The 15,397-nt window shown below is 37.7% G+C and overlaps 1 protein-coding gene across 4 annotated transcripts in view; it reads left to right on the top strand.

Moving 5' to 3' along the window:
- RNASEH2B (ribonuclease H2 subunit B) overlaps positions 1-13,845 on the top strand; it is a 40,871-nt gene extending 27,026 nt beyond the window's left edge. For 2 of the 4 annotated variants that reach the window (XM_054272057.1, XM_054272056.1), the window contains exons 8-11: positions 1,741-1,819; positions 2,605-2,647; positions 7,656-7,736; positions 9,663-10,466. In XM_054272057.1, coding sequence (XP_054128032.1) covers positions 1,741-1,819; positions 2,605-2,647; positions 7,656-7,736; positions 9,663-9,770 — 311 coding nt within the window. In that variant the 3' untranslated portion in view covers positions 9,771-10,466. The other 2 variants (XM_054272060.1, XM_054272058.1) reach the window with 2 other exon arrangements.
- The last annotated feature ends 1,552 nt before the right edge of the window (positions 13,846-15,397 follow it).

The following is a 15,397-nucleotide window of genomic DNA, read 5'->3' as shown; positions in this document are numbered from 1 at the left end:
ATGGGCATTTCTCAACACTTGTTTCTAGTAAGACTCATTTTCTTGTCTGATTTTCACTGCTGTGACAGTGCAATTTATTTCTGTACAGAATTGTTTTCATTGGGGTATTATGAAATTTCAGCACCTTAAAAATAGATGGGTATATGTAGTTAGCTTCTACAGATGTTGTAGAGCAAAAATAGGGGAGGATATAACGAGAACAAATAGGGAAGTAGGGGAGGTTTATCATATGGGACCTGACTATTTCATTCAGAAGACAAAGAAGGGAAGTGTGCAATATTCCTAATGTTTGATGAAAGATTAATTACAAAGATAGGCTGGTGTAAGAACACAGACTCCATAGGAGGCAAATAGTGGTGTTTTTAAATTAGTAAAGGAAGATAGTGAAGATTACTTCAAGTCAGAAATGCAAAGGGAATGTGTTTTGTATTTAGTATGAAATAATAGCAGTTGATTTGGACTCAACATTCAGTGACATAATGCAAAGAGTGAAATGATTGGAATATTTTTCTTAAGCAGTAAATTGGACATATTAAGTGTTGAGGTGAAATTGTCTTGAGTTGGAATTATTTCGTATTCTCTCCTGATCCCAAAGTAGGCTTAGAGAGTGAAAAATCTTCGATGAATCTAGGCAGTGAAGGAAGGAGAAGTGCTGATAGGTGATAGTAGGAATTTATTATCAGTTCAACTGAAATGCATATGCTGCTGTCAGTTTGTTAATGCTTTCTCCTTCAATGCCAGTTTGCATTGGGCTTTTCAGGTTAAAAAAAGAGAAAATGGGGAAAAAAGGTAAATTTATCTCTGACACTAAAGTAATAGCTCTTTGCTGCCTTAAGGTTGGTATGCCATGTGCTTCTGAAGTCTCTAAGTGTGGAGGCATATGAGCAGATAAACTGGCCTGTTGGAGTTGGAATTCAGAAAGGAGATTTTAGCTTAATATCTGTCTGGCAAATGCTTCCTGTGCATGGGTGCAGTTACTCCCTAGCAGCCTCAACAACAGCAAGTTTAAAAAATCAGCCCATGATCAGTAATTGCTTGTGAAGAACGTGACTGGAAAAGATCTGGTTTAGGACTTTGTGTTATAAAAGGGTCACTTTTTTTCCTCAGTCTCTCAGAAGAACATTTATAGCAGGAGTGCCCTGTACTGAAAACAGCTTCTAGTAGTTCAGATTTCCACAGATAATTATCCTGTCTTGCCAGTGATGTTTAGATAGGCCTTGGCATTTTCTATAAAGTACTGAAAATTAAGTACAAGACTTTGAAATAGACTCATTGTCTCATCTAATTGTTTTCAGTTGAAGCCAGAAAATGTTCTTTAGTACTGAAGCCCTTGCCAAATAATTGTAAGATCCAGATGCTTTAAAATTAATGATTGCATGTTCTGTTGAGTCAGCTTTTTACTTTTGCAGGTTTTTAAAATTTAATTTCTTCGGAAAAATACACGATATCTAGTACTCTCAGAAAGTGAACAGCTTTTGTAAAGTACATGCAGCAGATATTAATAACATGTGCTGACAAAGTGAGTGTAGTAAGTCTTTACTTTTTAAATAAACCTACAGGTGTCATATAACATAAACTACTCAAGGCAGAGAAGCATCACAGTGTATCCATTAGAAGTCTGTTGTGAGTGATTCAACCTTGTGCCTCATGGTAGCACATGCAACATGGCTAAAGCAACGTGACTTTGTAACATGAATGTTCTTTTTCTCCTCCTCCCTGCTCCCTGACCTCTTCCTGAAGACTATGTACGGTATGCCCATGGGTTAATATCAGAGTATATTCCTGAAGATCTGAGTAAGGAGTTGTTAAAATACTTGGGGTAAGTATTGTTCCCCCTGGCTTATAGCTTTACATGGCATGGATTAATGTCCATTTGGTCATTTCTGTTGAATACTGAGATTTGTTCATCAAGGCAGTGCAGTGAATGACACAATGAGATTATATTTGCCACACTTGAAACGTGATTTTTCAAATGTGAATTATGGGTTATTTTTTGGCTTTCCTATGGTGTTAAGGACTGTGAGCTGGGGGAGATGTAATGTTAAAGTCGGATATGTCTGTTACCACTGTTGCCTGATGAAACCCTGAGTAATGTATCCTGTTTGAAAGCAAGTGGGAGGAAAATCCAAAAGAACAGTTTGTCCAGAATTGTCAAGCACAAACAGCAGAGCCAGAAATTGAGTCTTCATCCCCCCTCCTCTTTCCTTTTCCCTACTCACTCAATGCTGCTTGGGTTTGACTTATTTATCTCACCTGTGTTATTTTGTATTTAAATCTGAAAGGTGAGCCAAATCCTCATCCTGGTGTTCCCTGCCAGCAGCAGACTTGGCTTGGAGCATCACTGGGACTCTGCACCTACTCATCAGTTCAGTTCTGCTCAAAGGCTTCTGTTATGGTGGCCTTTGGAAAAGTGTGCAATTTGCAGCCTGAAGCCCCATAGTTTCATAAGTCAGAAATACAGTCCACGAGCTGCTTTTTTTTGCAAGTGCTTGCCATGTGTGAGTAGCTGATAACCAAAGCAGCATTCATAAAGAAGGATTTCCAAACTTTAGATTGTGCAATTCATCTCTCTTAATTTTTAATTTAAAATCTTTTGTTCGGCAGGCTCCCAGAACTTAGAAGCCCAGCACCAGAGCCACCAGTGAAGGTAGGAGAACATTAAGATATTGATAGATGTGTTGTAAGTTAATTTTTCTGAGTTTTTATTAAAACTGGACCAGACCAAGCTCTGGGTACAATACATTAAGTTAGGTGGCCTTGTGAAAAGCCAGTCTGAAACAAGCTCAAGAAATTTACCAGGTAACTCATATTTTTAATAAGGAATATTTTGGTTGGTTTTCCTGCTTAAAAAGGGGAGGGAAAAAGACATATTTTATGGTTTCGGTCAGCAGTCTTTTTCATACGTGTTTTGCTTATTTAGTTTTATTGAGGTTGATGGGACAATATGACCTCATAGGTTTTCTTTCATATATAATTTATGAGGACCCTGAAAGGGACCTCCTGGGTCATGGATTCCCAGACAACCATGTTGAATAATCTCTCATACACTGACCATTCTTCACTGTAAGTCTCATTAGGATTTTTTATTTCCATTACTTCTCTTGGAAGAGTGTTCTATAACCTCATTCCTCTGATGCTCAGAAACCTTTCTGTAAATTCCACCTTGAATTTATTCATGGCCAATTTATTCCCCTGCCCTTTTGTGCTAACTTTATCATTGCTTTTTGAAATTGAAATGGCTCCTTTCCCTCCCTAACATTAGTTCTTTCAATGTGTAAAGGGAAAACATATATGCTTTGTGTTTTCATTTTGAGAAGCCAATTTGGTTGTGTGAGATGGGTTCTCCATTCCCTCATTGTGGAAACATTTCTTTACACCTATTCCAAGATGAATTCAATTGTTTCAAAGCAGGTGACCAGAAAAACGTGTAATTATTTCTGATAAAACCTTTACTCATACAATATGATGGCATTCTTCCCTTCTTGTCTTAACTAGAAATACTTTGTCCCATTACAGACTAGAATCCCATTTGCCTCTATTGGTGTGTGATCAGATAACTCTCCGTTGTGCTGTGAATAGTTAAGACACACAGTTGGTTTGTTTTTTTGTTTGCAGTTTCTACATGATCAGTTCTCAGATTTACAAGAAATTCAAGCAGTTAGTTTCTGTGTACATGACCTTTTGCTTCTTCTGTACATTTAATCTGGTTTTAATGTTTCCAGTCCTGAAGGTTCCCTGACTTTTTTTACACAGTGTTAAAAGCTCTTTAGGTGTTCATAATGCTACTCAGTGGTGCACATTTGGCAAATGATAGCATTGTATTATCATCTTTAATTAGTAATTAACTAGTAATCTCCATCTGATCCAATGGCATCCCTTTCTGCATTATTTGCCTTTGTTTCCCTTTTCCCCAGTTTCTTACTTACCTTAAACTTCTTATGCAGTATTTGTTTTCTGTAATTTCAGCTGCTTAAGTGGCACCATGTCAAGTCCTCTGGCAATCCCTCACATTCTGTCGCCAGAAAATGTGTTATATTTGAGAGAATAAAGGCAACTTAGTAGGCATTACCTTGTTTTGATTTTAGGCTGAGACATACTGAGAGCGTTGGAGTTGTTCAGCCTGGAGAAGAGAAGGCTCCAGGGAGATCTTAGTGCACCTTCCAGTACCTTAAGGGGGCTACAGGAGAGCTGGCAAGAAACTTTTTACAAGGGCCTGTGGTGACAGGACAAGGGGCAATGACCTTAAGCTGAGAGAGAGTGTAGGTTTAAATTAGATGTGAAGGTGGTGAGGCAGTGGAACAGGCTGCCCAGACATGTCAACTCCCATCCCTGGCAGTGTTCAAGGCCAGGCTGGATGGGGCTCTGTGCCACCTGGTCTAGTGAAAGGTGTTGCTGCCCATGGCAGGAGGGTTGGAATTAGATGATCTTAGGTCCCTTCAAACCCAAACCACTCTATGATTCTGTGTTTCATTTACTCTTCAATTATTCTTCCTTCTTTCACTTTTTTCCCCACTCTCTTCTCCTGAGTCCTACTGTCACTTTTTCTCCCTTCTTATATTAAAGATGGGTCTGTGGCTGTTCTGCACTATGATCCCTTCCTGACAGAATATACATCAGGTTCTGGCTCTCATCTTGTAGCTTCTGATGCGGTCTTCCAACCAGATCAGCATACTGAGTTTTACTTCTGTCTTGAATAGAGTGATTTCTATTCTCTCTTCTGTCCCTGTGTTTAACCTCTTCATTTTTATTGAAAATGATTTACTGAGGCAAAAGAGTTCTTCCATTTTGGGTCCACACATAGGTTAACTTTAATATCTATCCAATCCCTACAGTACAGCAGCTTCACTTTCTCTTTTTTTAATTCCTTTTTTGCCTCTGTGGCTAAACAAACTTGTACTGTTTGTTTTAATTTCCTTTCCAAGGTCTAACTCAGCTTGACTTTTTGGCAGTTCTCACTTAGTCCCAGGATTACCTGACCCCTAAACCAATCTTTTTTTTTTTTTTTAATATTTCCTTTCCCCCAGTCTTTTTTCCCTCCATTCATTAGAGACTTCTGCTTACACCTAGTGTCAGTTGGATTTTTTGGAGGATGAATGGGAGGTGGTGGAATGTGTGTGCATCTGTGTGAGCAAGGAGCCACATTTATAGTGTTTAGTCTGAAAAGCTTTTTCCTCCAAGATTTTCACCTTATTTGAAGTCGAAGATCCAAAATCACTTCTTCAGTCTTTTTCTTTTACCTTCCAAATTTCTTCCTCACACATCAAGTCCCTTTGCTTTGCCTCAGACAAGTAAGGCATATGGTTTGCAAAGTTTGCCCCCTAGAACCAATAACCCCACTTTGGATAATCCTTTCCATTTACTTTAAACTGGGCAGCCCATGTCTGCTGAAATGAGATTACCTATCATGCTGGCTTTTCCTGCAATGTCCCTGCTACTTACTGAAACAAAGTCTAAAAAAACCCTCAGTTCTGGCTCCTTCAGTGACTATTCTGTTTAGCAGCATGTCAGCTAGCACATAGAGGAATAATTGAGCCCTACTGTTATTAATAGCATTTGTTCTCCAATGGATATCCAGAGATATGTTATTTCCATGTGGCTGGACAGTTGTTCTGGCTGCACAGTTACTTGGCCCTTTGATTCAGTTAAGAATTATCTTTATGTGTTGTAAGAAATATTAAGCACACATCAGGAGCCAATTGATAGTCATTAGCTATATAAGCATGTTAAAGCAACTGTATTAAACTACGTGTGATGTACATTCCATATTGTGTACGAATAGCTCTTATACCATTGGGATAGTTCTGAGAATCTATTTTTAAAAACAGTTTTATTTCAGCAGTTTGGTTGCAGAGGAAATGAGGCTTAGAACTGTTCAGTTGTTGGGTAGTGAGACTTTGCTAAAGGGGTTGATTAATTTCCAGAGCACTGACCAGGGTGTGTATGATGTTTCTGTGTTTAAGTCCTTGCAACTTCAGAGATTAAAACACTCCTTTATTTCACAATCTCAGAGGAGCAAGGTAGGCTAATACATGGAAACTTCGTCTCCTTCAGACTGTTTCTAATCACTTGTGTTGACATTTCTCTTCATGAGAACAAGGTGTATTATCAGACATAATATATGATTATTCCAAAATAAGGTTCTAACATGCATTTCCTGTTTTGGAAAAATAATTGCATGTTTGTACATTACATTAAACTCTGAAGGGAGGAAAGATGTAGAAACTTCAGTGATCAGCCGAAAAGTAATGACACATTCTCTTTCTTGAACAAGAACAAGCTGGGTGCAGCCTGGTCTTTGTGATTTAATAATTAAATCAAAATTGCATGTTCTTTGTATTTATTGTAAGCTGTTGATCTTGTGTTGTAATCATCACAGTGTCCAGTTTGTCAGCACAGGGAGTTTGGCTATTGGCAGATGATGAGAGACATTTACAAAGAATATGTAGGCTTTGCTACAACTAAACAGCAAATGTTTTGCTGAAATGCAAACATTTTTGTTATAAGTTTTAAGAACTTGTTTATCAGGTTCCAAAAAGAGGAGAAAAGTAATTCTTCATTAGATTGTCATTTGAAAATGTAATCACAGCACAGTAAACAGCCTCCTAAAGAGGCTGATCCAGATTCCATTGAAATCAGAAGAAAAGGCTTCAGTTGGATCTGGTTCTAAGAGCTGAGAAATCTAGGCTGCAGACCTGACTTCTGTGCCAAACAGAGAGAGGGAGGGGAAGAGAGAGAGAAGATATCAGAAGCACCATAAACAAAATGAATAAAACAGGATCTTAAAATGTATAGTACCATCCAAGTTGCTTGCAAAATCACTCTCTTTGGCACAGAAGCTGGGAAGGCCATGGTCTAGATTTCACAGGATATTAAGGACAGGGTAGTAATATCAGATATATAATAATAATAAAAATACAATGTTGTAAAATATTACATACTTTTTTTTCCCTTTTGGAAACATACCAGAATGTTTTCACCTTTAAACTAAACACATGCTCACAGTTTATGGAAAGAAATATTCATTTTTACTGCCTGATCATGTGGAGTGCTTAGAATCGTTCACGTGCATTATTTCTGAAGTTAGAAGTCACACAGCACATGCAGTCAAACTTCCATAATATACTGTTGGATTCAAGTGATAAATGAGCTATGGCAGTGTTTCACTCTTGCCAGCCTGTAGAAGCTAATTAATTCTAAAGGTTGTGAACAGACAACAGACTAAATGATGATCCACATGTGCTGGCAGATAGCTACAACACTGGAGGTGCTGCACAGGTCTATGAGATCATAAGCACCACAGTTCCTTGACTGTCAGGCACTGGCTTCCAACAGCTGCTCCAGAAAGTTCTCTAAATAGACTGACACCAAAGTCACAATCATGGCTGATTTCTAGCAGTCATTCGTCAGAAGGCTAGGAAGAAAATGCTTCCCCTGACACTGAATGCTCTCTTCTGAATGCTGTCAGGATGGTTTATATTCAAATGTAGAGAAGAGGACTGCAGACAGAAATCTTCCACTCTTGCTGCAGATTCTTCAGTTGATTGCCAGTCCTGTTTTGGTGCTATGGTTACGTTTTAAAGCCAAAGCTTTGAACTTCTCTGTGTGTACATCATAAAAGTGGTTGACAGAGCAACTTCCTCACTCTAACATTTCAGAAAAGGAAATTGTCAGATGTCCCTGTGGAACCACAAGAAGACTATACTAAATTTAACAGCGACAATCTGAAAACCAAGAAGGTAAGCAAGCCTTGCATTCATACATGTTTTGTTGAAGTGTAGATGAATAGCAAATACTAGCACAGAGTGCATAACTTTCTCCTTCAAAACACATCACAAATACAAAACAAATACAAAATTGTTTGACATCTGTAATTATATCTCTTTGAACTTTTCTTTCAGGTTTAATGTGACAGTTTTAATTTCGTATTCTGAACTGTTTTGTACTACTGCTGCCAGGCTGTATTTCACCAGTTAACATTCCAGTGAGCCTCACAGACTCAGACACATGTGTTAAGGTGTTTGGCTAATGTTTGCAAAGCTCTTTGAGATCTTTAGATGAGAAATCCTGTGGCTTAGTGATAGCAACTGGTAAATTTCAGTTACTCAAAAAAGAAATGAAGATGGCAGCATTTACTTAAGTTCCAAGGGATACTAGGACAGGCTTTATTTTTACCTAGAAATATTGCTTGTGCACTTACTTATGTCAACTTAATGAAGTTAAGTCAACACAGAACTTACTGATTGCCAGCTCCAACGCATGTTTGGAGGCCAATCCAAATCTGAGTCCAGCGGTGCCTGCCACTGTACTATTCCTAGGAGAGCAGCAGAGATGTGAAAAGAAATAGATCCTGTCTGTGTCTGCCAAAGCTGTGAGGCTTGTACTGGCTTATTTCTCTGAACATTGAAAGAAAATGAATCTTCCTCCAATCCGTGGGGAACTGAGAAGGCCCGCTGTGCTGGTCTTGTGACCTTCAGTCTAATGCTGACTACTCGTTATCCCTTTGCAAAGAGAAGCAGCTGGTGACAGATGCATTCCTTCCTCCCCCCAAAACCCCAGATTTTTTTTTTTACTCATTGCACATTCTAGTTTGGAAGTAGGAGGATTGTCCCCTAAGTGAAAGTGATAAATAGTTTAAATATGCGTGCTTCTCCCCTCCCCACATTATATGCTTTTGAACTTAGCATAATGATAGAAATAAACTGAGGAGAGATAATTCATTTTAACATTAAATAAGATTTACTTCTGAAGTAATAATGCACATTGATGAGAGAATCTGGGAAAGAAAAGATAGCCCTTGGACTCTGTACAGTATACTACCCTTTTTAAAATACTTTGGCAGTGGTTTTATTTGTAGAGTAACACAGACAATCATACAGTTGTTGCCTATCTCCATCTAGCTGATCCCAAGTACTGTAATTGGGAATTCCTGCAGACTGAGGAGTATCATAAGGAAAGGTCAATGCAAAGTTTTCTTAATAGGGAAAGCAGCTAGAGATTTAAAACATAACACTTTAAAATACAAGAAAGAAAAGAGGTCGGCTCTATAAAATGTGGTTCATAAAATGTGTTTTAGGCGTAGAAGTCTGGGAAGTTGTCCCAGTGGCCTCAAAATTGCTTTGGAAACATTAGTTACCTTCTTCATTCCTAGTTCTTAATCCCTTTTCCCTTTATTTCACTGTGCATAGTCTTTGATAGTAAATCAGTGTGAATTATTCATCATCTGTAATGCAGGTCTGTAATTCAGCCTGCTGACAGCATAATCATGAGATTGAGTCGGAGGGTACAGAATGCATCTGTTCTATTGCATGCATTATTCCTATTAATGTACACTCAGGGATTATCCCAAAGTAAACGTTTGATTTGGGATACCTCATCCTGCAGAAAGGAGAGGTGTTTCACCTCCTTCTCCTTGTAGTTGGTTTTCTGTCTTTGTTTGAAGTTAAGTAATTCAAGACAAGTATTCTTCAGTTTGAACAATCTCAAATTTGTTTTTTAATATTTTTCTCCTACTATTCAAAGCCTGCATCACATTATCTTTACAGCCGTATACTAAAAAAGCAATTCAACTTATTGTTTGACTTCTGAATTTAGGAGTTTGTAGCATCTGTTTCCCCCCTATGGAGTTGCTGTTTAACTGTTTCTGTTTATCATTTCACTCACAGGCAAACACCAAGATGTCTGCAGCACAGAAGGCTCTGGCCAAAGTTGATAAGAGTGGAATGAAATCCATTTCTGCTTTCTTCAGCTCCAAACCTAAAACATCAAAATGAAGACCTATTCTTTAAAGAATTTCATACAATGGTTATTTTTTATGTTAAGCTAAAGAAGTCTCCTGGAGTTTTTTGTTAGTATAGTGTATGCAGGGCATGTCTGGGTACGAGTGTGATGGAGAGGTCTGTCAGCTGGCCAGGCACAGAGCTGCTGGTCCTTAGTGAGGCAAGGCAGTACCATGATATCTGATTTTCCAGCCTGGATTGGGAAGATGGCTCAGCTGCATTAACATGGTGCTGTGAGCTAGAAGCAAGGCTTAGCAGGGTACTATACTGTGCTGGTGCTCCTTCTAGAGCAAGCCCAGTAAAGCCCACCATGGAGTTTTCTCCATTACGCTTCATTCTAGGTCAAAAACTTGCCCACCTTTGATGATTTTTTTTCTTAAATTCATAAGGAATGTTATTTTTTTAAAACTTTCTGAAGTTTTTTACCCAGTGTTGCATCAGAGTAGGATGGCATCATTGCATTTTTATTTTGACTCAAATATAAGCGTTGATGTAAGGGTTGTCACTGGTGGTATTTTATCGAGGCAAGGATACTCTCTGTATTGGGATTTGGGGCGTTTTCAATATGCTGGAAACAAATGGCAATGAATGTCAGTGTACATGTAATGCAATAAAGTGCTTTGTGTAACAAACTTGTGCTTGCTGTATTTGCTGTATGCTTCAAAAGCTAGGTTGGGTTTCAGCACATTTTTTAAGTGCTTTTGGTATTTTCCTGTATATAAATTTTAATCCTTAAAGAGTTCTGGCATCTCTTTGGCTTTACGTGATACATCTCTTAGCGCATAGCAATATAGGGGTATTTTTATGTTTAGTTCCAAGGTCAAGAGGTCCTTACAAAAATAATCAGGGAAAAATTGATTTAAAGGCAAGAATGGGTGGGGGTTTTTTTAAGAAGCCTGTTTGGCGTTGGATTCAAAAGCTTAAGTATGAGTGTCTTAGATAAGGTTTAGTTTTACAAAGTTTTGCACAAGGTAGGACTGTTACTTAAAATGCACTACCCACTCTTTTCTGTGTTCTTTCATCATTACAGACTATTCCTGTATATTTAGAGGGATAACTGATGATGTGGCTTCCCTCAGTCTCAGAATTGAAAAAGAGATGGAGTCACTGGGATCATTTGTACCGATCTAGCCAATTCTGCACGATAATCAATGTCATCCATCAGTTGTTGCACTGAGTCATTACTGTAGATCAACTACGATGTGTGTTTTTGAATGACACTCTTAAAACACATCAGTTTTTGCTACTTCAGCTCAGTAAAGAATCTGCTTATATCCCTTGATCATACAAGTTTTAGAGAAATTAGGCATTTCCCCTTTTTGAGTAACTATGCCATTTTTCCACTTCAAACTTACTTGCTGTCATTTACAACCCTTGGATTACAATGGTGTCTGTTAGGTTAAAAAGCTCTGTAGCACTCTATTCCAGCCAGAAATGAAAGAGAAGTCTTGCCATGTGTTCTGTGCAGTTTTGTAGTTCTTGTTGGGTTTTGTGTGCCTTTCAAACGGATGTTTTTTACAAAGTGTCAGATGTAGTTTGCAAATGCACAGAGGGTCAGCATGGCTGGAATTCCAGATAGAGGAAAATACTTGGAAATCTACAGAATTATTATCTCTGATAATAAACAGCATTTGATGACCCCAGAACAAGCAATTGTGGTTGTGAACTGGAAGGGTTAAATTCCAGAAAACATTCAACCTCCCAAATTCATGTGAGTAGAATCATGGGATGCCAAAGTGATGGCAATTTTGAAAAACGCCCATCAAAAATGCAGGATGATGCTATGGGAAAAAAAGGAAAGAAAAAGAGCAGGCACATTCTGTTAGGTTAATGGAGAAGTTCTGTGCAGTAAGCAACTAGTTAGGGAGTGTTTTGGTAGAAAAAAGGAGTTTTGTATCTATTAATGAAAAGCCAGTTCTAGAAAATGCTGAGAAAGCAGACAAGCATGGGATGGGTGCTTGTTGGAAAACCAGGAATGGGAGAGGATTATGTTAGAAACGGTAACTATGGGGCAGAACAGATACATGGTAGAAGCTCTTCTGGATATTTAAATATGCTAGTTTTAGGAATTTGGATTTTAACAGTTCAAAAATTTTGTGAAATAAACTTTCCAAGCACACCTTTTCATTGACTGAGCTGTTCAAGAACGTTCTATTAAAAAGTCCCAGTTTCTCTGGTTAGAATTTGGGACAGAGAGAGAACAAATCTGATACAGATGAGAGGCCTTTGTGCTGACCTTCTGGTACTTCTCGGGTACCAGATTTTGTTTTTTCTTGCTCTATGCATGCCTTTCACATCTGCTGCTGTGCTCAAGGACTAAGTCTAGAGTTCTTCTTCTGTGCAGGGATGCATTTTGCTTTAGTGCCACATCTCAACTTCATCTGTCAGCTATGCTGTAACTTACCATAATAGTAATTTTATTAGTGACTGTACTTTTGGTTAAGCACGAATTTGTGCATGACAAGAAAAATAAGCCATTTCCAAAAACCATTAGAACTTTCACATGAAAACAAAAACTCTTTTCCCTTTAGGAAAGCAAGAAGTACATTTAGTAAGTTTGAAACTTCCTTGACATGTATCTGTAAGAAGTTATGAAGAGCATAAGGTGCCAAGTGCATAAAACAATATTTCCTACCACAATAAGGATTTAAATATAGTTACCCTGCTTGGCCAGCAGTAGCAGTAGATCATTATGAAGTGTTGCTTTGCTATTTCTTCCTTGGTTAGCATAGTATAGAGCAACATGCCAGGGCTATTATAGAAATGTGGTTTTACTTTATTTCTTTTTCTGGGTTAACATGACATCTCTACATGTTCATGTAAATATCTGATGAGCTGTGATGATTTTATAGTTGTTTATCTGGGATTAAACAGCTCTCACATTTTCACTTTTTTGGACTTTGCATAGAAAATGGATTGACATCAGTGGGCATGGAAAACATGGAAATTCAAGCACTGACTTAGGGATATTTAAGGGTCAAACTGGCACATCATTTTCAGTCTTAAGTAATAAACTTAGTTCTATTTGTAGAAGTGATTGGTGATTTGAATATTTTCAGTGGAAGAGGTGGTATAGTTGGCAGAGCTTGCATTCAGATCTGAAATCTGGAAGGGTTCAGTGTGCTTGCTTTCAGGTGTTCGGTTGCATCTGACGTGATGTTTATTGAGGCAAAATTAAATGCATTGATGGTTATTTGAATAATGTTTTTGATTAGGGTTTTCTCTTTACTTTGTAGATGCCTGAGAAAAGACGTGCAAAGAAGAAATGAAAGGAGCTTAAGAAGACTCACTTGTGTTATTGTAACTCTCCATAATCACAAGCTGCTTTTGACGGCTTCTTTTACGCACTTTCTGAAAAATAAATGTTTGACATCGGACATGCCCCGTTCCAAGAAAGAGCAAATCTCAGCAGATTATCATTGTTAAATATGCGGTGTGTTAAGCATACTCTGCTTCAAATTTTATAGCTCACACACGATTGGTCAATCGGGCCCTTCCAGGAAAGCACTTACGAGCATGCCTAATGTTAAGCACATGAGCAGCGATCCTCAAGTCAGCCGTGTTGTTCGTGTGGGTAAGTGCTTTGCTGGATCAGTGCCTGCAGCCCTGTTAGGTGCTGAGCATCCTGATCCATATCCAGCAAAGCACTTACGTCCATGCTTATCTTGAAGTGGAAGAGCCAGTCTAATATTTGTGCATTAGTGTTCGCCATAAAATCTCTCTTGGCACAATGACTCATATGCTTAATATTAAGCACCTGCCCAAGTATTTTGCAAGATCAGACCAACTGCATCCTTGAGCAAGTCTTAAATACTTGATCTTCTATGTTTTGTACTCATTTTTTTAATAGAATGTGTGCTTTTAGTGACTGTAATTACATGTTTTAGAAGCTGTATAGCAAAATATGTTTGTATCGCATGTTTTATGCAATTTCTTCTTTCTTTTTCAAAAGTCCAATGTTCAGTCAAAAAATCAACCAAAATGGGAAAAAACCCAATATTGACTCTCTATAGGACATGTACATTTTTAAAAGTAATTTCACTGAGTTTGATTTACATGATTTTGTCCAATGCTGACCTGTTTTACAGCAGGTGTCACCTAGCTCAGGTTGTGTGGACAGTGTGACTCTTTTAAGTGCTAATACTTTAGGTAGGTTGTGTATTGAGAAGGGCAGGTGGAGGAGCTGTATTTTTTTATTTTACTTCTTTTATTCCAAGGGACTGAATCCTTACAAACACATATAAAACTAAAATCCTTAAAACATGTATAAAACTAAAATGTGTTAAAAACTAAACCAAAACCTATGTAATTTTTCAGGTTAAAAAAAAAGACCTAATTATCCTTTATTTATTAATGTAAGAGGCACTTTCTGTGGAGTGAGCTTCAACCAAAATGTCAGCCTGAGTCTACATAAAACATGCAGAAAGTGGATACTAATGAGATCCTGAAGTGATTTGTGTCATATGCAATCTGATGTTCTTGACTTAAATACCTGTATATCAAACTACTGTTAATATATAACTCCTTGCTGGAGAACTTTTTAAAGTTAGTAATTGACAGGATTTTGAACAGAATGAATTTTACTTCTGTAAATTCCAGCTGTGACAGTTCACAGATGCCTACAGCAAATAACCAAAATGCTTGGTAAAACTTGAATGTATTTTAAGTGTTCTAGGTAAAATGTAAAGAAATATTTTACATCAACACTAGCAAATTTTGCCTAACTTTGAGTAAAGAAGAGCTCCAATAAGAGTTTATTTTGACCTTGCTGGAAGCTAAATTCCACGACAGAGGCAATAGCTTATTCAACTTTCTTTTCAACTGATTCTGCTCATCTCTGTTTCAGAATATGAAAAACCTGAACTATTCACTATTTAGAAATCATATATGAAAGGAAATGTAATCTGAATGCCTGTTTTAGGAATTTGCACTGAATTATTTTTGTTAGTCTGGTGAAGCAATGTGCACTTTCTCTTTTTAAGGAAAAATAATTTTTTAACATAGTTTTTAGGAATACAGCAAGATTATTATATGGGTCCAAAATGAAATTTCTATTTTTCTAGCTTACATTAAAAATGCTTGATGTATGAATTAAGATGATATATTTCAGTATATGGTTCCATATTTTGTAAGATTTTATTTTTAATATATGTGCAAGAAATAAATAAATGCCTTTGGAATATTTTGCTGATTATTTCTTCACTAGTATCACAGAGGAATGCAAAGAAAAACGCGGTGCAGTCAGGCTGCTGATGCTGTTACCCTCCACAGGGTAGTCAGTAATTCTTGGACTGAGTTGGAGGAAATAATGAGTCCTGATATAAATACAAATCTAAAAGTTCATTTAGACAGATTCAGTGATGCAATTAGGCTAATCCCTGAGGACCTTACTGTACAGGTTTTCTAAAGAGAACCCATCTCTGTCTACATACAGTTGCTGTCCTGCACACTCTGGACATTTTCATTTTCGTGAAGATGGTGGTGGATCTTTGAGTGTTGGTGGGATGAAGAGAGTGGAGGTGAAGAGAATGATGTGATTATTTGTGTGACTTTTTACGTACTTTGCATTCTTTGCCATCACATATGTGATACATGAGTGCTGCATCACAGACTGACACAGA

The sequence above is a fragment of the Melozone crissalis genome, unplaced genomic scaffold (genome assembly GCF_028551555.1).
Source record: "Melozone crissalis strain CALT ecotype California unplaced genomic scaffold, PUWL_Pcris_2 ptg000013l_1, whole genome shotgun sequence".
Taxonomy (NCBI): Eukaryota; Metazoa; Chordata; class Aves; order Passeriformes; family Passerellidae; genus Melozone; species Melozone crissalis.
Note: the sequence above shows the minus strand (reverse complement) of the source record. Positions and strands in the feature narration are given on the sequence as shown.